At 42.9% G+C, this 25,165-nt stretch overlaps 1 protein-coding gene across 3 annotated transcripts in view; it reads left to right on the forward strand.

Moving 5' to 3' along the window:
* Positions 1-22,418: 22,418 nt before the first annotated feature.
* The window catches only part of ABHD5 (abhydrolase domain containing 5, lysophosphatidic acid acyltransferase), a 49,711-nt gene continuing 46,964 nt past the window's right edge, over positions 22,419-25,165 (forward strand). For 2 of the 3 annotated variants that reach the window (XM_033930084.1, XM_033930085.1), the window contains exon 1: positions 22,419-22,572. In XM_033930084.1, coding sequence (XP_033785975.1) covers positions 22,529-22,572 — 44 coding nt within the window. In that variant the 5' untranslated portion in view covers positions 22,419-22,528. Of the gene's footprint in view, positions 22,573-22,711; positions 22,843-25,165 lie in introns of those variants that run through there. The other variant, XM_033930087.1, reaches the window with a different exon arrangement.

Raw genomic sequence — 25,165 nt, forward strand, 5'->3', positions numbered from 1 at the left:
TTTTAATATACCTAAAAAAGTTTTTCTATGTCTTTTTTGCCCCTTCCATTCCCTCGTACTTCTTTAATTTTCCATACGTGAGCAGCATTACGAACTTGCTGCTTGCATCAGTGTCACCTCTCTCTGACGTCACTTCTGGGCCCCGCGCCTAGGAAGTGATGTCGGAGGGATAACCGACATGACACGGGCAGCAAGTTCATGCTGTTGCAGTGGCGGGAAAATTAAAAAGGGACGTGCTGCGGCAGGTGGGATCGGAAAGGGTTGGAGGAGGGGCGCTACTCACCCTCGCTATACCACTATGTGCACAAAAGGTCTTTACCCCCTAATTGCTGCCTCTGGTTTTTGCAGCCCAAATGTATGACCTTGCATTTCCTAGCATTAAATTGTAGCTGCCAAATTTCAAACCATTCTTCAAGCTTCGCTAGATCCTTCCTCATGTTATCCTTACCATTAGGGGTGTCAACTCTATTGCAGATTTTGGTACCATCTGCAAAGAAGCAAATCTTACCTGAAAGTCTTTCAGCATTATTGCTTACAAAAAATATGAAAAAGAACAGGCCCAAGAGCTGAACATTGAGGCACACCACTGGTAACATTCCTTTCCTTTTGAGCGATCTCCATTGACCACTACATTCTGTCGCCTTAAACTCATCAGTTCCTGACCCAGTCTGTCACTTTGTACTGATGTACCTGTACTAGCAACTCTATTGAATGTCTGTGTCAAACTGTCCATTGTAACTTCCTGGGTAACTGATCCAACCTCTTGTAATGACGCCTAGGTGGAACACTGTCAAAGGCTTTTCTAAAATCTAAATATACCACATCTAGTGCACTCCCTCTATCCAACTTTCTGGTTCCCAGTCAAAGAAGTTGATCAGATTTGTCTGACAAGATCTGCCTCTAGTGAATCTGTGTTGCCTTGGGTCCTGTAATCCACTAGATTCCAGAAAATTCACTATTCTCTGTTTTAAAAGAGTTTCCATTAATTTACTTACCACAGAAAGACTTACCGGCCTGTAGTTCCCTACTTCTTCCTTATTTCCACTTTTGTGTAAAGGGACCACATCCACCTTCTTCAATGCTCTGGTACCATACTCAACTCTGGAGAAACATTGAAAAAGTCAGCCAATGGACATGCCAGAACATCCCTAAGTTCCTTCATTACCCTCCAGGAAGCTCTCCTGCCCACTTAAATTGGTTGCTGTCACTGCCTAAGACAAGATATTCAGCGGCACTTAATTGGAGAGTGCCACTGAATATCCCCTCAACCTGCCCAACTAAAAAGTGGTCAGGTCATGGGCAGTACTGGGGAGGAGCCCCATGTTTTGTGGGTGTCAGCACCCACATAACATTTTTTATGACCAAAAGTCCCTCTCACAGGCCTATGGAACCCCCTCTCACCCCAAACTCAAAGTGCCACATTCCCCTCTCCCTTACCTGCCCTCTTCCTTCTCTACCCCCTACTTGTGTACCTTGTGGTCCAATGGGGTCTTCGGGGTAGAAGCACAGCCCTCTCGTATCAGCAATCTAAAATGGCTTCCATGACCTCTCACAGCATCTCACAGGGAAGTAGGAAAGTGGGTAGCAAAGGAGGGGGCATGTGGCACTTTTGCAGGGATGTGTGTGTGTGGGGGGGTGGAGTTCCAAAGGCCCATGGGGGAGTCAGGAGGGTTGGGTTTTTTTTTGTTGTTGTTTGTTTAAATAAAAAAGTTATGCAGTTCCAGCCTGATGTTCAGCCAGGGCCACATAACTTGTTTATGTAGGCCCAGCTGAATATTGACTGGGCCCATATAAGCTGTGACAGCCTGCCTGCTCACACTTACTACTACTATTTATCAATTCACACTTAGCCCCCAGTATTCAGTGCCAGTGTCTGGATATTCCCCAGTACTGAATACTGGAGGGCTAATTCATCTGCCAGCTAAGTATCGGGAGGAGCGAGGCCAAGAATGAATTGTACTCAAAGACTAAATTATACCCTTACTTTTAGAAATGCTCTTGCCAGAAAAGGTGCTCTTCAATTGCCATGTTGTACAGTATTTTTTACTGTGAGAAAATACAACTTTCTAGCAGCTAGAGGCCTACCGAATTTTGGTGATTTCAGATTATGGTGTTGAAACTGCCCAAGATCCTTTTTCTGCCTGGTTTTGGCCAAAACTGATGGTGCATTTTTGTGGAAGCCAAAAATACGTTCTTTATCCTGTCTCTCTCCTTCCCTCTCTCTTCTGAACAAAAGTTGCCTCTCCTCTGCCCATATGTTGGTGCACCCCCCCCCCCCCCTCATGCCTATGTTACAATCCGTGGTGGTCTAAGGCTGTAATAAGGGCAGGAGTGATCCCCAGTCACTTGCCTATGCTGATTCTGCTCTCAAAATGGCTGCTATGACCTCTAGTGGTAATCTTGTGGAGACTGCCAGAAGCGGTCATGGCAGCCATTTTGAGAGTTTAGTTGACATGGGCAAGAGCAACTGAGGATCTCCTGCCCTAAATATACCAATAGACCACCAGAGATTGTAAAGTAGTATGTGTGTGTGGGGGGAGGTACTTTTTGCATTCTTTTTTTGTGTAATGCAATTGCAAATAATGCAGTTATGATCTTGCATAGTTTATATTGTAAATAGAGTTTTCCAAATAAATGCTTTTGATATAAAAGCTTAATGGGAATTTAAGCTTGTCATTCCAAATGTAGACAAAGTCAGTCATTAAGCACTGTGGCTTTGAGTTTGTTTTCATTAGCTGAGGTTCATGTGTGCTGAGGCTATTTTGCTAGGTGTTAAAATATGGTCTTTTGTTATTTAAATTATTGTATATATTCTGGCTTGAATACAATCTGTTCCATTTCCAGGCTGTGTTGGGCATGATGAAAATGCAGCGTTTTGATCAAACTTGTGAGGTGCAGAAGCTAGATTCTATGAGACAGGAACCGGAGGTGATTGTTTTCAAGTACAAGTATTAGCATATAGTATTAGTAGGGGAATGATATTAGAATGAAATGAAGTTTATATATTAGAAATTAATTTAAGAAATGTATTGCTTTTGATTGTAATTTTTCTGAGCATATAGTTTTTACATTCAGTGACATCAATGGACTTTTTTATTCTGGACTGTGCACAAAACTAGTACCGTATAATGTTTGCAGAATAGACATGTCTGGACGACTCTACTCTATTTTAGAAAGAATCTAAATCAAGCTTAAAAAGGGAAACATCTATGGATGGGCAGACTGGATGGGCCATTTGGCCTTTATCTGCCATCATGTTTTCATGTTTCTATGTTGAATGCTACTTTTTTTGCTATTTGAGCACAGTTTAGGCAAGCATAAAAAGGTAGTATCCATGATTATTTTATTTTTTTTTACATTTTCTCACAAAGTTCCTGTCTTAGAGGATATTTAACTACATCTGCATTGACTTGTGAACCTAAACATGCCAGGCTTGTTTTAAAGTCCTTGTTAAAATGGCTCTCCCCTGTTGTCAGCCTGTGCTTGCAGTTCCTGGGACTGGAGGGTAATAATCTCCTGTGGGTTTAGCAGAGGGCTGCTGACTACAAGATCTGAAAATCCCCAGTGGGCCTCATTGGTTCAGATTCACATAACTAATCTAGTTTTCGGTTTTGATTGGCTTCTACTAGCAGCCATATTGATCTTGGAGAAACTAGAAACTGGAGTCTTTATAGGCTGTGAGACCCTGCAAAGGACCAACAGAAAAAGATGCTAGAGCACATAAACCTTTGAGACCATATAGGCCTCTTGATAAAATTGTGAACATTTTGTTAGTTCTTTGAAAGATTTCACAACCTACAAAGACACCAGAAGATAAATGAAGAGCTTCAGTATTCACCATTGCCAGTTCCTCCTCTAAACTGAAATGGCCATTAATGTTTACTTCTATGACTAAGATGCTGCTGCCTGTTTTGCTTTGCAATATACATATATAGATAGATAGATAGATAGATAGATAGATAGATAGATAGATAGATAGATAGATAGATAGATAGATAGATAGATAGATAGATAGATAGATAGATAGATAGATAGATAGATAGATAGATAGATAGATAGATAGATATAGATATAGATACTGTATATAAACACAAGCCAGAGGAATCCATGAAAGACATCTGTACTTATGTTAATATATTTAAAAAGAGATTTGATAACAGCCTATTTGTACTTCTCTTAGAGCAAGAGATTATTAGATTAAATCAGAGGTATAGATGGAAGACTAAAAAAAAGCAGGGTTATGAATAGAGAAGCTCTCGATATAACGATGAAATGTACATCCAGATGCTAAGGCAGGCTCTTGGGAATGACTTACAACATTGAATAAAACAGAACAAGTGCCTGTTTTGATTTATACCCTCAAATTGACTAATTGCTGTTTCTTTTTAGCAACTTGTGTTGAAATCCTCATTTCAGAATCATGTAGCAATAGGTTCCTCTATAGAGAGAGGCAATATGGTGCAATAATTAAGTGAAATGTGGCTTGCTCAAAGCATATGTGTGTGACAGGCACTTCACATCAGCACTATGCACTTTAAATCAAGAAAGCTGGCTGAAAGGAGAAATGTGATTGATCTGAGTGTTTAAATTATGCTCAGTGAGGCACCTTACAGGGAACTGCTGTGAACTTCACATAAAGGATGTCACATAAACATCTCACCAAAACTCCCATATAGATTATGTTGAGCCCCCCATAACCCACTATACCTACCTGTCTACAACCCCAATAGCCCTTATGGCTGCAGGTGTCACCTATATGGCAGTACAGTAGAGTTTTAGGAGGTTTTGGTGGGCTCACATTTTCCACCATAAATGTAATGGTTAGAGTGGCTTATGAGACTTGCTGTTCCTCTCTCTGTTTCACTGGCCCACCTCCCAGGCTATTTAAGACACCTGAGTGCATTTCTACTAGGCTTTCCTATAATAGGTGCTGATGTTCTGGAGACAGGTATGTACTTTTTTATTCTGATCCTTGTGAGTGAGTGAGGGGGGTCAGTGAACACTGGGGGAGTGTGTGGGGGTTTTTACTTTGTCTCTGCAGTGGTTATCTAGTGTTTGTGAAGAGCTAGCTAAATCAAAAATAGACAAGGCAGTGGGGCCTGACGGGATACATCCCAGGATACTCACGGCTCCATTGTCTCCAGTGGTGTAGTAAGTGTGTGGGGTGGGGGGGGGGGCAGTCCACCCAGGGTGCCATAATGGTGGGACTGCCGGCACCCCTTCTCCTCTCTGGCCCCCACCTCCTCCCACTCCTCTCCCCGCTGCATGTTCGCATCCCTTCCCTTCCCCCATACCTCTAGTTGTTTGCCATGAGTAACAACTTCAATGTGCTCTTCGCTCCCACTGATGTCACTTCCGGGTGCCGTGCTTAGAAAGTGATGTCAAAAGGAGAGATTGCAGTCACGAGAAGCATGTTGAAGTTGTTGATCATAGCGGTGGACAACTAGAGGTACGGGGAAGGGGGGGCGCGCTGTGGCAGGAGGGGTCAGGGAAGGAGCAGGGGGGCAGAGACAAGTGCGGGGGAGAGGCACCTCTCACCCTCGTTACACCACTGATTGTCTCATCTTTTCACTGCTTCCTTAGAGACTGGTGTGGTCCTGAAGGACTAGAGAAAGGTGGATGTGGTCTCTCTGCACAAGAGTGGAAGTAAGGAGGAGGTTGGGAATTATAGTCTGACCTTGGTAGTGAGTAAACTAATGGAATTACTTCTTAAGCAGAGGATAGTGAGATTTCTAGAATTCAATGGACTGCAGGACCCGAGGCAGGTCTTGTCAGATGAATCTGATTTCTTTGACTGGGTGACCAAACAGTTGGATATGAGAGGGGCACTAGATGTAATATACTTGAACCTTAGCAAAGCTTTTGACACGGTGCCGCATAGGAGATTGATAAATGAACTGAATGCATGCAGTATGGACCCTAAAGTGATAAACTGGATTAAAAGCTGGTTAAGTGTAAGGAGACAAAGGGTAGTAGTAAATGGAGTTTGCTCAGAGGAAAAGGATATTGTTAGTGGAGTGCCGAAGGGATCTGTCCTTGGGCCAGTTCTATTTAACATCTTTGTGAGTGATATTGCGGAAAGACTGTCTGGTTAAGTTTGCCTTTTTGTGGATGATACCAAGCTCTGTAATAGGGTAGACACCCTGGAGGATGTGGATAACGTGAGGAGGGATCTGGTGAAGCTTGAAGAATGGTCAAGCAATTGGCAGATAAGATATAATACTAAAAAATGCAGGATCATGCACTGGGCTGCAAAAATCCAGGAGAAAGGTATAGTATGGGAGATGAGGAACTTTTGTGCACAGAAGAAGAGCGGGACTTGGGGGTGATTGTATCTGCTGATCTCAATATGGCAAAACAGATAGAAAAGACGAGTCAAAGCCAGGAAGATACTTGGATGCATAAAAAGAGGAATGACCAGTAGGGAAAGGGAGGTGATAATGCCACTGTATAAGTCTTTGGTGAGGCCCCATTTGGAATACTGTGTGCAATTTTGGAGAACATACTTTCAAAAAATATAAATAGAATGGAGTCAGTCCAGAGGGCTGCTACAAAGTTGGGTAGTGGCCTTTGTCATTAATTGTATGGGGATAGACTTGGAGAACTTAATTGGTATACTCTAGAGGAAAGATGGGAGAGAGGGGATATGATAGAGATATTTAAATATCTCAATTGCATTAATGTACAGGAGGTGAGTCTTTTCCAAATTAAGGAAAATTCCAGAATGAGAGGGCATAGGATGAAGCTAAGAGGCGATAGGTTCAGGAGTAATGTAAGAAAATACTTCTTTACAGAAAGGATGGCAGATGCATGGAATAGTCTCCCAGTGGAGGTGGTGGAAACGAAGCCTGTATCTGAATTCAAGATAGCGTGGAACAGACATGTGGGATCTCTTAGGGAGAAGAGAAGATAATGGATGTGGGGGAAGGGCAGACTGTATGGGCCATTAGGCCTTTATCTGCTGTCATGTTTCTATGTTTCTATTGAAGATGATCCTCACATTAGACGGCGTGTAGAAGCAACTTCCAGAAAAATGTGCAAGAAAGTCGAGAATTTAATTTTGTCAGACAGACGAATTAAGGTTTCCTGAATAGCTGAAGAAATGGGCGTCTACAGTTTGTAAAATAATTCATGAAAAGCTTGGCATGTCTAAGATTAGTGCAAGATGGGTTCCAAGAATGCTGACGCTATGTCAGAAAGCCACGAGGCTCCAGTACTGTCAGAAGAACTTGGAGATGCTCCGTGAAGACCAAGTGAATTTTTTTCATCATATGGTGACAGGAGATGAGATTTGGGTCTATCACAGAGATTCTGAGTGCAAAATGAAGTCAGTGCAGTGGCAGCACAAGTCATTCCCCCACCCTAAAACAGTTCAAAACAGAAAAATCTGCAGGCAAACTGTTGGCAACTGTTTTCTGGGATGATGAAGTTCATAAGAACATAAGAATTGCCGCTGCTGGGTCAGACCAGTGGTCCATCCTGCCCAGCAGTCCGCTCATGCGGCGGCCCTCAGGTCAAAGACCAGTGCTCTAAATGAGTCCAGTCTCATCTGCGTACGTTCCAAGACAACCATAACCGGGGAGAGTTATGCTAACACAATGATCACTTTGCGGGAGTCAAATCAAGGAGAAAAGATGAGGAAAACTCACAGCAAGCGTGCTGCTGCTTCACGACAATGCACCGATGCACATGTCATGCCAATCACAGGCTGCTATCTGAGAATGTGGGTTTCAGCAGCTGAACCATCACCCGACATTCCTGACATGGCTCCCTCAGATTATATCATTTTGAAGAAATCTCTCCATGGACGATGGTTATCAAGTGATGAAGATGTCAAGGAAACTGACATTCTGATTTGAAGGTCAAAAAGAAGAATTATTTTCAAAAGGGTTAAAGTCATTGCAGGAAAAGTGGATGAAGTGTATGGAACTATCAGGGGACTACATTGAAAAGTGAGACAAAATATTTTTGAAAACTATTCTGTCCTACTGAGGTAGATAAATTGTTAAAAGTCCCAGGTAGCTATTACATTTCCTGGATAAATTCCTAATGCTTTAACATCAAAGAAAGCAAATATTTTTTTCAATTTTGCTGCTTCCATTTATGAAACTTTTCTTACATGTAAAATTTGTAAATACATATCTCAATTACATTGTCCCTTGGCACCTGTAGTTTGTACCAGAGATAATGAAGTATGGAAATGGCTTGCACAATTTCTCTGGTTCTTCACCCACTGCTGCAGAGCTGCCAAGTTACCTAGCTCCAGGAGGGAGACTTTTTTGGACAATCTAGTGGTTCTGAGTACATCTGATAAGGCCCCTCCCCCTAAATGTTTGGTTCCAAAGCACATGCCTAGTTTGCCTATGCCTTAATCTGGCTCTGGTTGCATGATATCTCTTTGTAACCTGATAAATATCATTTGTAGCCTACTTTCTGCCTTTGGAAACATTTTATTGATTGATTGATTGATTTTAAAAACTTATATTCATCCTCTCTGTCTTGGCTTGCAACCTTGGAGTAATGTTTTCATCTCTCCTACTCTTCACATATCGAACAGACTGCTAAAACCTGTTGTTTCTTTCTCTACAATATGGCTAAAATCAGTCCCTTCCTTTTTCAATTCAATGTCAAGGCCCTCATTGTTACCCTCATCGCCTCTTGCCTAGACTACTATGCTTCTCTCTGGCCTTCTGCTAAACCATCTCTCTCCCCTTTAATCTGTTCAGAACTCTGCTGCACACCTCATATTCCATCAGTCATTATGCCCACATTACCCCTCTCCTCAAATCACTTCATGGCTCCCTATCTGTTTCCGCATACCGTTCAAACTCCTCTTACTGACCTACAAGTGTATTTGCTCCACAGCTCCTCAGTATCTCTCATCTCTCCCCACACTTCCCCCCTCCACCCCCCTTGGCATTCCGCTCATCGGATAAGTCTCTTATCTGTACCCTTCTCCTCCACAGCCACCTTCTACTTTGCTATATGCCTGGAACAAACTGCCTGACTCTCAGTATGTCAAGCTCCCTCTCTGGCAGCACTCAAATCCAGACTCAAAACCCACTTCTTTGAAGATGCTTTCAATTCCAAACTCCTACTAAGTGCCAATATCTGTCTTATTCTCTCTGTAATTCCTCCACCTGAGCACAGTGTATTGATGCACCTTCTTGTCCATTTTTTCTGTCTTGACTAGATTGTAAGCTCTTTTGAACAGGGACTGTCTCTTCTGTGTTTTGATGTACAGTGCTGCATATGTCTAATTGCACTATAGAAATGATCAATAGTAGTAGTTATACCTAAACGGATAGCAAAACACACATTATCATATTAACTCTGCTGACCTCCTCTCATCTTTTGGCGTTTACCATGTTTATGCTGACAATGCTCAAATCTATCCCTCTGTTTCTGACCTTTCCTTGCCTGTCCAGTACCAGCTCTGTGACTCATGATCAATGACACAAAATTATCATATCGTGTTTCCATTCTTCTTCCCCTTTTCCATCAGGATCCTGTTCTTACCCTGGGTCTACAACAACTTGATATTGATTGTTACTCTTCCCTCTTCTTTACCCACTGTTTGACATTTCCCTAACTTACCAAACCCATATGACTTGGGTTAATCATGTGATATATGCCTGTTTTGACTAACATAGAAACATAGAAAGTGATGGCAGATAAGGGCCAAGGCCCATCAAGTCTGCCCACACCAATGTTTCCATTCTTCTTCCCCTTTTCCATCAGGATCCTGTTCTTACCCTGGGTCTACAACAACTTGATATTGATTGTTACTCTTCCCTCTTCTTTACCCACTGTTTGACATTTCCCTAACTTACCAAACCCATATGACTTGGGTTAATCATGTGATATATGCCTGTTTTGACTAACATAGAAACATAGAAAGTGATGGCAGATAAGGGCCAAGGCCCATCAAGTCTGCCCACACCAATGACTCTCCCCTACCTCCCTTTGCGAAGAGATCCCACCTTTCGATCCCATTTAGCTTTAAAATCAGGCACACTGCTGGCCTCAATCACCTGTATCGGAAGACCATTCCATCGATACACCACCCTCTCGGTGAAGAAGTATTTCCTGGTGTCGCCATGCAATGTCCCTCCCCTGATTTTCCATGGATGCCCTCGTGTTGATGTGGGTTCCTTGAAGAAGAAGATATCCTCCCCCACCTCTATACGGCGCGTGGGGTATTTGAATGTTTCGATCATGTCCCCCCTCTCCCTGCGTTCCTCTAGGGAGTAGAGCTGCAATTTATTCAGCCGTTCCTCATACGGGAGATCCCTGAGCCCTGTGCCCTGAGCCCTGTGACCTGTGATTGGTTGCTCTTATGTTTGTACAACAGAATTAAAAACTGTAATTATAACATTAAGGATAGAAAAATAACTCCCGAAGCTGACCCAAATTTATCGTTTGGGCACCCATAAGCAGAGTTGCAGAGGAGAGTCCCCAGACATTCCTCCTCACTTCAGAGTCAGCTGTACCACCCCTGTAGCAGCAGCAACTCAAAGCTAAAATTCAGTGCAGGGTCTGACAGGTACTTTGTGCACCGACAGCAGGGCCAGATTTGAATATGTTAGACAAGCTACAGCTTAGGGCTTCACATTACAAGGGGTCACATGCTTCACTAGCATGGGACATTTAAAACCAAACTTAAAACCTTCCTCTTTAAAGATGCTTTCACTCTTTAACATCAGCCTCTATCCTTTAACTCCCTGATTTATTAGTAGCTCTGAAACAGCTAACACTTCTTCTGAAGTGATTCCCCTTCCTAATGTCTTTACCACTCCTCATTTACCATCCTTTTTTATTAATTTTACTTTGATGTATTTTAAACAACCTCTCCCTCCCTTACTTTCCTTCCTTTCCATGTACGTTAATTCAAATTTGTCCAATATTTTGTTTTTATTTACTTATTTTAATTGTTTCCTATCATTTTTTATAATGTACACCGTCTAGACATGTATTTTTATAGACGATATATCAAAAATAAAGAAACTTGAAACATGATTCAACCTAAAAATTACTTCCTATTTAATTGAGGAGACCTCTTATATATTACAGCTTAGGGGCCACAATTCACATAAATCCAGCCCTGACAGGCTCTGCCCCTCCCTGAGCTTTCCGTTACTATGGAAATCTGATTGAAGGATGTGAGACATAGGAGCCAACTCTGGGGGTTCTGAGCAAGCTCCTTAATTGTATCCAGGGATGGGCAATTTGTTTTGTGTTTGCCCTCCCACCACCCCCAATTATTTTGATATCTTGTAACCGATGGTGTAAGCTCATGAGTTCTGACAGGTCCTGGTATGAATTCTGTTTCAGGAGTTTCTGCTGTTGCGAGGCAGCACCACAACATAGTAACATAGTAGATGACGGCAGATAAAGACCTGAATGGTCCATCCAGTCTGCCCAACCTGATTCAATTTAAATTTTTTTTTTTTTTTTTTTTCTTCTTAGCTATTCTGGGCAAGAATCCAAAGCTTTACCTGGTACTATGCTTGGGTGCCAACTGCCGAAATCTCTGCTCATCTACACCCTCCCAGCCATTGAAGCCCTCCCCTGCCCATCCTCCACCAAAAGGCCATACACAGACACAGACCGTGCAAGTCTGCCCAGTAACTGGCCTTAGTTCAATATTTAATATTATTTTCTGATTCTAAATCTTCTGTGTTCATCCCACGCTTCTTTGAACTCAGTCACAGTTTTACTCTCCACCACCTCTCTCGGGAGCGCATTCCAGGCATCCACCACCCTCTCCGTAAAGTAGAATTTCCTAACATTGCCCCTGAATCTACCACCCCTCAACCTCAAATTATGTCCTCTGGTTTTACCATTTTCCTTTCTCAGGAAAAGATTTTGTTCTACGTTAATACCCTTTAAGTATTTGAACGTCTGAATCATATCTCCCCTGTCTCTCCTTTCCGCTAGGGTATACATATTCAGGGCTTCCAGTCTCTCCTCATACGTCTTCTGGCGCAAGCCTCCTATCATTTTCGTCGCCCTCCTCTGGACCGCCTCAAGTCTTCTTACGTCTTTCGCCAGATACGGTCTCCAAAACTGAACACAATACTCCAAGTGGGGCCTCACCAATGACCTGTACAGGGGCATCAACACCTTCTTCCTTCTACTGACTACGCCTCTCTTTATACAGCCCAGAATCCTTCTGGCAGCAGCCACTGCCTTGTCACACTGTTTTTTCGCCTTTAGATCTTCGGACACTATCACCCCAAGGTCCCTCTCCCCGTCCGTGCATATCAGCTTCTCTCCTCCCAGCATATACGGTTCCTTCCTATTATTAATCCCCAAATGCATTACTCTGCATTTCTTTGCATTGAATTTTAGTTGCCAGGCATTAGACCATTCCTCTAACTTTTGCAGATCCTTTTTCATATTCTCCACTCCCTCTTCGGTGTCTACTCTGTTATAAATCTTGGTATCATCTGCAAAAAGGCACACTTTTCCTTCTAACCCTTCAGCAATGTCACTTACATACATATTGAACAGGATTGGCCCCAGCACCGAATCCTGAGGGACTCCACTAGTCACCTTTCCTTTCTTCGAGCGACTTCCATTAACCACCACCCTCTGGCGTCTGTCCGACAGCCAGTTTCTGACCCAGTTCACCACTTTGGGTCCTAACTTCAGCCCTTCAAGTTTGTTCAACAGCCTCCTATGAGGAACTGTAACAAAGGCTTTGCTGAAATCCAAGTAAATTACATCTAGCATATGTCCTCGATCCAGCTCTCTGGTTACCCAATCAAAAAATTCAATCAGGTTCGTTTGGCACGATTTACCTTTTGTAAAGCCATGTTGCCTCGGATCCTGTAACCCATTAGATTCAAGGAAATACACTATCCTTTCTTTCAGCAACACTTCCATTATTTTTCCAACAACTGAAGTGAGGCTCACCGGCCTGTAGTTTCCTGCTTCATCCCTGTGACCACTTTTATGAATAGGGACCACATCCGCTCTCCTCCAATCCCCAGGAATCACTCCCGTCTCCAGAGATTTGTTGAACAAGTCTTTAATAGGACTCGCCAGAACCTCTCTGAGCTCCCTTAGTATCCTGGGATGGATCCCGTCTGGTCCCATCGCTTTGTCCACCTTCAGTTTTTCAAGTTGCTCATAAACACCCTCCTCCGTGAACGGCGCAGAATCTACTCCATTTTCTCGTGTAACTTTGCCAGACAATCTCGGTCCTTCTCCAGGATTTCTTCTGTGAACACAGAACAGAAGTATTTGTTTAGCACATTTGCTTTCTCCTCATCACTCTCCACATATTTGTTCCCAGCATCTTTTAGCCTAGCAATTCCATTTTTTATCTTCCTCCTTTCACTAATATATCTGAAAAAAATTTTTATCTCCCTGTTTTACATTTTTAGCCATTTGTTCTTCCGCCTGTGCCTTCGCCAAACGTATCTCTCTCTTGGCTTCTTTCAGTTTCACCCTGTAGTCCTTTCTGCTCTCTTCTTCTTGGATTTTTTTATATTTCATGAACGCCAACTCTTTCGCCTTTATTTTCTCAGCCACTAGGTTGGAGAACCATATCGGCTTCCTTTTTCTCTTGTTTTTATTGATTTTCTTCACATAAAGGTCCGTAGCCATTTTTATCGCTCCTTTCAGCTTAGACCACTGTCTTTCCACTTCTCTTATGTCCTCCCATCCTAACAGCTCTTTCTTCAGGTACTTTCCCATTGCATTAAAGTCCGTACGTTTGAAATCTAGGACTTTAAGTATCGTGCGGCCGCTCTCCACTTTAGCCGTTATATCAAACCAAACCGTTTGATGATCGCTACTACCCAGGTGAGCACCCACTCGAACATTAGAGATACTCTCTCAATTTGTGAGGACCAGATCCAATATCGCTTTTTCCCTTGTAGGTTCCGTCACCATTTGTCTGAGCAGAGCCTCTTGAAAGGCATCCACAATCTCCCTACTTCTTTCCGATTCCGCAGACGGAACATTCCAGTCCGCATCCGGCAGGTTGAAATCTCCCAACAGCAGAACCTCCTCTTTCCTTCCAAACTTTTGGATATCCACAATCAGATCCTTATCAATTTGCTGCGATTGAGTCGGAGGTCTGTAGACTACACCCACGTAGATAGAAGTTCCATCTTCTCTTTTCAGAGCAATCCATATCGCTTCTTCCTCTCCCCAGGTCCCTTGCATTTCAGTCGCTTGGATATTGATCTTTACATAGAGAGCTACTCCTCCACCTTTATGACCATCTCTGTCCTTCCTAAAAAGATTATATCCCGGTATGTTTGCATCCCATCCATGTGATTCACTGAACCATGTCTCTGTGATAGCGACAATATCTAGATCTGCCTCTAATATCAGGGCTTGCAGATCATGAACTTTGTTGCTTAGACTGCGAGCATTTGTGGTCATCGCTTTCCAGCTATTTTTCAGCGATAATCTCCTTTTTCGTATGGATTTTTGTGTCGTTTCACTTTCCGTTGCAATACTAAGAAATGAGTTGCTGATATTGCTTATGTTGCAGCCTTTACTACTATCACATCTTTTCTTTTGCCGGGGTGGTCTCTATAATTGTCCTTCGTACATACACCACCCCCACCTTCTAGTTTAAATGCCTAGAAAAATATTGTCTAAATTTCTCTGCAAGGTTTCTTTTTCCTGCTGTAGTAATATGTAGCCCATCAGTGCAATATAGCTTCTTGTCCTTCCATGTATTTCCCCATCCTCCTATGTACCTGAAGCCTTCTTGATGACACCAGGCTCTGAGCCATCTATTAAAGTCCTCTGTGTTTTTCACTCTTTGCTCTCCTTTTCCATATGCAGGCAGTATTTCAGAAAAAGCTAAAGTCTTTACAAAAGGTTTCACGCCCTCACCAAGCTCCCGAAAAGCTTTCTGTGCTGCAAGTGTGGAGTTGTTGGCCAGGTCATTTGTTCCCAGATGGATGACAACATCAGAGTTAAAATCCTTAGTTTCTTCCTTAATTATAGTCAGTATTTGCCTGGAACTCCTGGTAGCTGAGGATCCTGGAAGACATTTCACTATTTTGGTCTCCTCGCCTTGTGTTCCAAGGTTAATGCCTCTGATGATGGAATCCCCCAACAGTAATAGTTTTCTGTTTTTGGCTTTTTTATTTGTACTTAGGGTGCGCTTGTTCTCTTGAGTTACCTTCATTGGTTCCAGTTCCACCTCCCTTCTGTTTTCCTGAGTATCGCAGTGCACTAGTGGAGCGAAGGAATTCTGTAGAGGTAATATTAGTGAAGGTGGATGTTTCTGTGTTACATGTCGCAGTCTTCCTGAGCCTACTGTGACCCATTTATTCCTGGCTCTACATTAACAAACTTTCTCTTAATGTTAACAAATCTCGTGGACTTTTATTCTCAACCAAAAATATTGAAACCTTACCTGAAAAAATAGCCATTAAATCAGTTCCAATCCAAATGGAAACAAAAATAAAACTTTTAGGGGTTATTATTGATAAAGATCTGTCATTTCACGATCACATCAGTTCTATAATAAAAACTTGTTTCTATAAACTTCGTATCATCCGCTCTTTGACTTCAATCCTACAGACCGAATCTATTACAATTCTAGTCCATTCCTTGATCATTTCTCATCTTGACTACTGTAATTCCCTCTTTAACGGTCTTCCACAAAAAGAAATCTGACGTCTTCAATTGATTCAAAATACAGCAATAAAACTCATTTATAAATTAGGAAAATATGATCACGTTACCCCAATTCTGAAAGATGCCCACTGGCTTCCTGTGGCCCATCGAATTACTTACAAAATTATTCTCCTGACCTTCAAAATAAAATCCTCCCATCTGCCTTCATTTCTACATAAACTTCTCATCCCTCAATGTTCATCTCGTACCTTAAGATCCACAAATCAAAATCTTCTTCTGATCCCCTCCATCAAAAGCTTTTATTACACACGGAAAATAAATTTCTCTGTTACTGCCCCAATGCTATGGAATTCTTTACCACAACTTCTTCGTGATGAACAACAACTAGATAAATTTAAAACAGGCTTAAAGACTTTCCTATTCCGTGATGCATTTATTTCTGTTTAGTAGCTAACTCTCAGTCATCTTCACTCGTTCAACATCACAAATTTATTCTAATGACTTTTCCCTTCCTAAATGTTGTTTTCCCATCCCCTCTTTCTCCCTTTTCTCTCTACATTGTAACTTTACCCTTCCATAAACCTCTTCCCTCACAATCAAGTTTGTCTAGTCTATGTTTTAATATACACTATTTGTACCTCTAAATGTAGAATATTTTAACTCCCCTCCCTATTTAATTTATATTTTTATTGTAATGTACACCGGCCAGATATTTATTTGATGGTCGGTATATTAAAACCAAATAAACTTGAAACTTGAAACTTCTTTGAGGTAGAGGTGGTAAGACAGAAGCTGGGCTACAGGTGAAGAAGTTGTCACGGCCTCACTGGCTGCTTTCCAGCTCCTATAAAAATTTGCCCACTAGAGATAGTTCCCTATCTTACCTACACCACTGGTTCCCAACCCTGTCCTGGGGGACCAGCAGCCAGTCGAGTTTTCAAGATATCCCTAATGAATATGCATGAGAGAGATTTGCATACTTGTCACTTCCATTCTATGCAAATCTCTCTCATGCATATTCATTAGGGATATCTTGAAAACCTGAATGGCTGGTGGTCCTCCAGGACAGGGTTGGGAACCACTGACCTACACCTAAATCTAGGCCGGCTATCAAGCAACAAATTAATTGCTGCATAAGTCTTATGCTGGACCAAAAAATGACTGTATTCAAATTTCTACCCGAATACCACAACTAGTAGCAGCTAAAGCAAAACTAACAGAAGCAAAGGACAGATAAATGAAGATTAGATAAGGCTGTACTGAGCAAAAGTATTACTAATACACTGATATATGGCTGCAATTTATAAGACCAATCTGATAAGATTCTTGGGAACTGCCCTCCAATTCTCTAGTGTTTTGGAATTTATTTATGACTTCCAGCTACTCATAGCACAAAAAATAGTTCTTAACAACTGGTCTGAAGGTCAGCATCCACCCCAAGCTCCAGATAGATCAGCAGTTGTCAGCATTTTTCCTGACACTATCCAGCATTTACTCAAGAAATGTTCCAGGTGTTCAATACCACAGTCAGTCAGGGAAATGCATGTACCCATCACATGATATCTTTAATAATCATTCCCTGAAAATTATGTAAAAAGTAAACAAAGGCCCATTCACAGATGACATAAAGTTACTCATACCCATTGAACAAGACTTAGCTACAATCCTGAATAAACTGATTGCCTGACTAACAGCAATTAAGGAATGGGCTAAAAACAACAACATATGTTTATATCCAAGTACAGCTGAGCTCTTATGCGTCTCTAACACAAATAACTATATAGCTGACATCAAAATACCTTTTTGGGAGGTAAGAACTCCCCCTTAAATCACGGGTCAGAAATCTTGGGGTACAGCTAAACTCACACTGATGCCACAAGTTCATAGAATCTTCAGAAGCTTCCTCTGTCATCTGAAACAACTATGCTGTCTCTTTCCATACATGGAGAAGGTAAGTCTTGTTACAGTGGTTCATGCTATGGTAGCATCCAAGACTGGATTACTGTAATGCACTCTATATTGGTCTAACTACAAAGAGTTTGCAACAGTAGGGTAGCCTTGGGTGGACACAGATGGGCAAAGGCCTTCCCACTTTGGGCTCAGGCCTACCCAAAACTTTTGCCTCCTTGCCATAGGTGCTCAGTATGAGAGGCTTGAGGAGGCTAAGCCTCCTCTGCTCCAACCATGACTTTCCCCTCGTCCCTCCTGCTGTCACATCCACCATTGCTACTGCTTCTCCAAATCAACAGCAGCAGTATCAAAACAGCAGAAAGTATCTACTGGTCCCACTCCTTCCAGCCTCATCTTCCTATTATGGGGCAGAGCTGGCAGCCATGCTTATAGAAGTTGTGGCCCTGTAACTGCTTTATGATTTTCCTGAGAGGGAGTAGAAGATGCTGAGGGTGGATACATAAGGGGAGAGAAAGACACTGGATTGAAGGGAAAGATAGAAGAGAGATGCTGGATGGGAGGGGATAAGGGAAACACCTATTGAAAATAGTGAGAGAGAAAGAGGAAGGTACTAAATGGAAGAGGGAGAGAGAAAGAGGGGAGAGTCTGGATGAAAGATGCTGGAATGAAGGGGGAAGAGAATAGAGTTAGTGAAAAATAGGGAATAAGAGAGCCATGGTGAGGGAAAGAGATGGCAAACTGTTAGTAGTCGCAGTAAAAAGAGGGAAATTTATGACTAGATAATAAGAGGAAGATAAATAAACTGAAGAAAGCTGAAAGGAAAATGAGGCAAGAGAAAAATGGCAAAAGGACAGGAAATCCTAGCAAAAGAGTTAAAAGACAGAAAAAGCAGAAATGAAATACTGGGACAAACACAATAAGAAAAAGTAAAAGGCTAGATAGCAAATGTAGAAAAAAATAATTTTATTATTACTTTAGTTACTATAATGTGTAGTAGCCATGTTGATAAAAGTTAAATATTAATAAAACAAAACATATGTATATGCAGGGTTATTGCTCCATAGTGAGACTGCTTGCGTATTGTGTACAATTCTGGTTGCTGCATCTCAGGAAAGATAGTTGAACTAGAAAACATAGAAACATGATGGCCAAATGGCCCATCCAGTCTGCCCATCCACAGCATCCACTATCTTCCTCTGCCTAGAAGATTCCAGGTACAAAGAAGATTGATCAAAAAGATTAAGGAGATGAAACAACTTTCATATGAGGAAAGGCTAAAGAGGCTAGGGCTTTTTGGCTTATAAAAGAGACAAGAGCAGGGCATTATGACAGAGGTCTATAACAGTCTTATGACAGAGGTCTATAACAGTCTTAGTGGAGTAGAACAGGTACACCTGAATCTTTCACTCTTTCAGAAAGTACAAAGAGTAGGAAACAGGCTGTGAAGTTATATAGTAGCATCTTTAAATCAAACAGAAGAAATTATTTTTTCACTAAATGTAAGGTTAAGCTCTTGAACTTAATACTTAGAGCAAGTACAACAACTGATGAATCAGCCCCTCATTAGTACAAAATAGAACAAACCCTCCTGATCAATAACTCAATTGCATTTCTTCCCTTTCTGGGCAGTTCCTCCATTTCTACTCTACCTCTTCAGGTTCAAGATACATCCTAGGAAATTTGATCCACAGACAGTAAACTAGAAGCTCCATGGCTATCCATATGGATAGCCCTCACATCCATTTGGAACTCCTCTAATTTCTTAATAATAATAATAATAATAATTTATTTCTTATATACCGCTATACCATGAAGTTCAAAGCGGTTTACAATAAAGATACATTTGACAGTACATGGGGTGCAAGTGGTTTACATTAAAGATTCATTTTGTCAGTACATGGGATACAAGTGGGTTACAGTAAAGATATATTTTGTCAGTACATGGGATACAAGTGGGTTACAGTAAAGATATATTTTGTCAGTACATGGGATGCAAGTGGGTTACAATACAAGTGGTTTACTATCAATGTGCATTTTGTCAGTGTAAGGGATACAGGTGGGTTACCATAAAGATACATTTAGTCAGTACATGGGTTACAATAAAGATACGTTTTGTCAGTACATGGGGTGCAGGTGGGTTACAATAAAGATACATTATGTCAGTACATGAGATTCAAGGTGGAAAGTATAATTAGTTTCGGGCCTTGGAATTAGGGGGCGAGGTGGAAGGGTCATGGTGAGGAAGAGTTCCCATTAGTTGGCAGAGGGCAACTATATGGACCCTTAAACAACTTCTCAACAACAAGACCTGGATACCAAGCCACTAAATTATCTATCTTTAAACCACATTTCTGTCCAACTTTTCGTCCAAGTCAAAAACGCCTAGAACAAGCCCTGTTGGACGTGGGAGGGGTCTGCAAAGTGATGGACTGAATACCCAGACATGTCACCTAAATAGTGGGGTACCTTACAGGGCACTGCTGTGAACTTCACAAAAAGGGTGCCATGTCTTCTCCTCACTACAGCTCCCATATAGGTCATGGTGAGCCCCCCCCCAACTACCTCCAGAATCCCCTAGACCCACTTATCTACCACCCTAATAGCCCTTATGGCTGCAGGATCCACTTATATGCCAGTACAAAAGGGTTTTGGGGGTGTATAGGGGAGTGCACATGTTTCCTTATCAATGCATGGATTACAGGGGCTTATGGGCATGGGTCCTTCTCTCCATGGGTCCCTAACCCACCCCCCAAGACAACTTAAGCTGCCTCTGTGCTGGACGACTAGGCTTTCCTAAACCAGGCGGCCAGGTGATGATGGTCTGGAGGCTGAATTTTAAAGGTGTGATTAATATTTTTATGGGGGTGGGGTGGGGGGTGTCGGTGATCATTGGGGTAGTGTGTGGAGGTCTGTTTTATGTGTTTGCAGTGCTTATCTGGTGACTTTATGTGGGTTTTTAATGTCCAAGTTCCATCGATCCCAGCCTGTATAACTTTCGGTTATACGTGCTGTACGACTAAGTCTAAGCCGGCCCACATCCCGCCCAACTCCCGCCCTCGACACTCCTCCTGAAACACCCCATTTAGCTTTGGTCGTTCAACGGGCCTAGGTCGTTTAGAAATACATCCAAAACCCATTTTTATTATCGGCACTTGGACATATTTGGGAAATGTTCATCCAACTGCCGACTTAGGCCGGTTTTTGGACTTTTTCTCTTTCGATTATGACCCCATAATGTCTCTGATATTAATCCTACCATCCTTGACTTTAGTGCGAAGTTTATAAAAACAAAAAGAGGTGAAGCGTCTAAATGGTATCAGACTCTACACTCCAGATCTCCACCGAGTACACCTGGGGTTCAAGACATATGATGCAAAGAAACAGGAATCTCTTTAGATAAAGAACAATAGCGTATCATATGGCTCCACACTTTTAAACTGCTCTGATCCTCAGCTATCTCTCAGTACTGTTACTTTCTGCTACACAGGGCATTCTGGACACCATATAAACTTTCTAAACTGTCCTCTGAGGGAGACAACAAATGTTGGTCCTGTAACACAGATGTGGGGACTTTAGACCACATGCTTTACTACTGCCCTATGATATCTAAATATTGGTCCCCAAATATAGGACTTCATATCTCAAATACTACCTGTCCAGGAACCTATATCCTTAGCTAAAATCCTATTCAGCAAGTTTGCTCTGAAATCTATCCTATCCAAAAATCATATCACCCTATTTCAATCTTTCATTATAATTACTATCAAATTTATACTGAATGATTGGAAACATCCTGAAAAATTATCTTTTACAGCATGGTGGAATCTTGTATGCACGATATTACAATATGAAGGAATCACGGCTAAAAAGATGCACAGATTCCACAGATAAATGCTCATATGGGAACCACTCATCACTTACTGTAAATCACACTTGGCATCTCCCTTATCTCAACTATTTTCCACAGACCCAGCTTGTACCTGATACTTCTCATATGTTTCTGTGACAACTCACATTATAATGATGCCATCTTTGTATTTCAGCTGTACTGGAAATCCATGTACTACTGTGTTATCCTGTGATGTCTATGTATAGAATATAAATCTTTAGTGCCGAGTATTGAATGTTCTGTCACCTGTGTTCCATATACCTATGTACCTTGCCTATACGATTAGCCATACCTATGCCTATGTTGTATAACTTTTACTTTTTGTTTACTTTTGTAAAACCAATAAAAATATTGAACACAGATACTTAGCGCAAGTGGTAAATGCAGTTACAGGGCAATTCTATAACTGGTACCTGCAGTAGACCTAGATTATTAGCATTTACATGTGTAATTGCCCTACACACCTTTCTATAAGGTAGCAAGTGAGAAGGGGAAATAATGGATCACCTGGGGGTAGGGGAGTATGAGAATGATAACAGATTGTAGTGATGGTGTGGTGCCAATGCTAAAGCTGGCTCATGATGCTATAATCCTAAACCAACAGTGCTTCTTGGGATTTGGGCAAGACACTTCACCATGGCTTAGATCAGCAAACTCAAACCTTTTGCAGAGCCACACTTTAGATTTGTAGGTACTTCATGCAAAGTTGTCATTTCTTTAATAAGACATTAACTATTTTTTCTGCTGCCCTCCAAGTACCTACTTATACCTATATACTGTGTGTGTGTATATATATATATATAAACAAACTACTGAAACCTGACCCAGGTACAAAAAAAAATCGATTATCGGTTGTGCCAAAACCCACAGTACACCTTGCATAATTTCTTACTATGTATCCAGAAGTGGTACTCAGTAGATCACTACTTCTTCGTCTCAGAGGAGGGGGAGGGGGGAAATCGGGCGTTCGTGACGTAAACGAGCCCTCCCTCGCGTCATCACGCCCCTCCTCCTCTCCCGATTCTTTTCTATGACGTTGCTGGCAGGCGGGCTCTGCAGTTGATCTCTTGTAAACACTTCGGTAGCGGACGCGCAGCTGAGCGAGCGGGGATGGCCAACGGAGATTTCGAGGAGTTCGTAGTGGCTAACGGAGGGTGAGTTTTTAAAGGAGCTTATATCAGACGTGGAGGGCCGGACGATGCGGCTACTACCTGGCTCGCGCCACTCTTCGGACCGCCGGCCTCAGCGGGCAGGATGGCGCGCACGCGCGCGCGCGGGTATTGTCCGGGCGATGCGTTTGGCGGACACTTTCAGAGCCTCGGGCCGTGGCCGTTACCAGGTTCCTTTCGCCTGTGCGACGACGTTTTGGAGAACGGACTGCGAAGGGGGCACAGCCAGTCCCTTATCCTCAGTTTTAATAATTGGTGGGTTTTCTGCTCTATCTAAAATTGAGGCCAAAGCGAGGCTTGTCCGACCCTATGGAGTGTGAAAATTCGTCCGTGTATGGGTTCATTCTATTTTGTTCTCGTGCTTTTTTTTCTTATAAGCGTGGAACAGAACGACTATTTAAGACTTATGACTGTAGCTAGATGTTGTTGGGTGGGGGATGGGGGGTTTGAAAGCTGATTTGATATTTATTAGTGCAGCCGTAACACGACGGAAGCGCCGTGTGAGAGGAAGGGGCGGGGCCAGAAGATTGCTAGTTACGTATTTGGTCCAGCTCGCGGAGGCTGCCATTCTTGAATTATGACAGTCGAGCACATGTGATGATGGTGTTTGTAAGGTCATGTCTTTTGTGACTTAAGGTTATGTTATGTGCAACCTTGTATCTTGCTACATAGAATTCTGTAGCATGTTACAGAGTTACATAAAGTTATTAAACTGTGTATACAGACTGAGCCAATATATCGGCTGAACATTAACATTGTCTTTATTTCTGGTGACATAATTAGTCCGATTCTCTGGATTTCTGTAAAAAAAAACATTTGCAAAACAGTACTGTGGCTATGCGAATTATGATGGGAGTGCCACACTTTTTCCTGAACTGGTACTTGAGCAACAGCAAAAATAAAAAAATGTCCCCAAATTGCAGCGGCACTGAGCCACAAACCCCCTCCCCTCCCTCCAGCTCTAAAGCAGCAGCAGTAGTGATTCTGAGCTGTGAACCCCCCTCCCTCCAGCCCTGAAACAGCAGTAGCGGACCTGAGCCATGAACCCCATCCCTCCTTCCAGCCCTGAAACAGCAGTAATAGTCCAGAGCCGCAAACCCCCCTCCCTCCAGTCCTGAAGCAGCAGCAGTAGCGGTCCTGAGCCGTGAACCCCCCTTCCCTCCAGCCCTGAAGCAGCAGCAGTCCTGAGCCCCCCTTCCCTCCAGCCCTGAAGCAGCAGCAGCAGTGGTCCTGAGCTGTGAACCCCCTTCTCTCCAGCCCTGAAGCAGCAGCAGTTCTGAGCCGTGAACCCCTTCCCTCCAGCCCTGAAGCAGCAGCAGCGGTCCTGAGCCGTGAGCTACATTCCTTCCTCCAGCCCTGAAGCAGCAGTAGTGGTCCTGAGCCCTCCTCACTCTAGCCCTGAAGTGTTGGCAGCAGCGGTCCTGAGCTGCAAACCCCTCCCTCCAGCCCCGAAGCGGCGGTCCTGAGCTACAAACTCCCCCCTCCCTCCAGCCCCGAAGCTGCGGTCTTGAACTGCAAGTCATCGCCTCCATCCCTAAAGCGGTGCTCCTAAGCCGCAAACCACCTCTCTCCAGCCCTGAAGCAGCGGCAGTTCTCCTGAGCCACAAACTACTCCCTCCCTCTAGTCCCAAAGCAACAGCAGCGCTCCTGAGCTGAGAACTCTCCTCCCTCTAGCCCCAAAGCAGCGACAGCACTCTTGAGCTGCAAATTCCCCTCCCTCCAGCCCCGAAGCAGTTGCAGTGCTCTTGAGCTGCGAATTCCCCTCCAGCCCTGAAGCAGCGGCAGCACTCCTGAGCTGCGAACTCCCCTCTCTCCATCCCTGATTGCAGCGGCAGCGTTCCTGAGCCGTTAACCCTCTCCCTTCAGCCCTGAAGCAGCGGCAGCACTCCTGAGCTGCGAACCACCCCTCCCTCCATCCCTTACCCGAAGCGGCAATGGCAGCTGGTCAGCGCTGAAAACAGGCTTCCTTCAACCAGCCCCAGCAGGGCCTTTCCTCTGACTCGGAGATAGCAGAGAAAATTGGTAAACCGCCTTGGAGACCCATTAGAAATGTCAACATTTTGAAGTCTCTGATAACTTCCCAGCCGTACTCATTAAATTTCAAGATGCCTAGTGAGGTCTCAATACATTTTAAATGCTAGACAGCATAGTGCTAGGTTATGCTATACCACTGTTGTTAAATGTTTTATTTTTATTGTCTGAAGAGCTAGCTTTTGAGACATTACGTAGTCATAATTTTCAGGAGCTGAACTGCTTGATGGTTTCATTTATATTGGGCCAGATTCTACAAAAGCTGCTGAAAGTTAGGTAGTTTTAGCTACCCTAGCGCTACCTAACTTAATTATTTAATTGGGTTTAAATGGTGCAAAAATTTGTTGCGCTATTAAAACTAATTAAGCTCTCATTTAAAAAAAGAGTAGGCACTGCTATGCAGTCTCTGGGACCAACGCCTATGTCCCTGGCAGCTAGTGGTGCATAATGACGCTGAAGTCCAAATGTATGCATAGTTAGGGGTGACACTGGATGTTAGTGTCACTATGCATCACTGACTGTGATTTAGGAAGGACCCTGGGTGTTG

The sequence above is a fragment of the Geotrypetes seraphini genome, chromosome 2, assembly GCF_902459505.1.
Source record: "Geotrypetes seraphini chromosome 2, aGeoSer1.1, whole genome shotgun sequence".
Classification (NCBI taxonomy): Eukaryota; Metazoa; Chordata; class Amphibia; order Gymnophiona; family Dermophiidae; genus Geotrypetes; species Geotrypetes seraphini.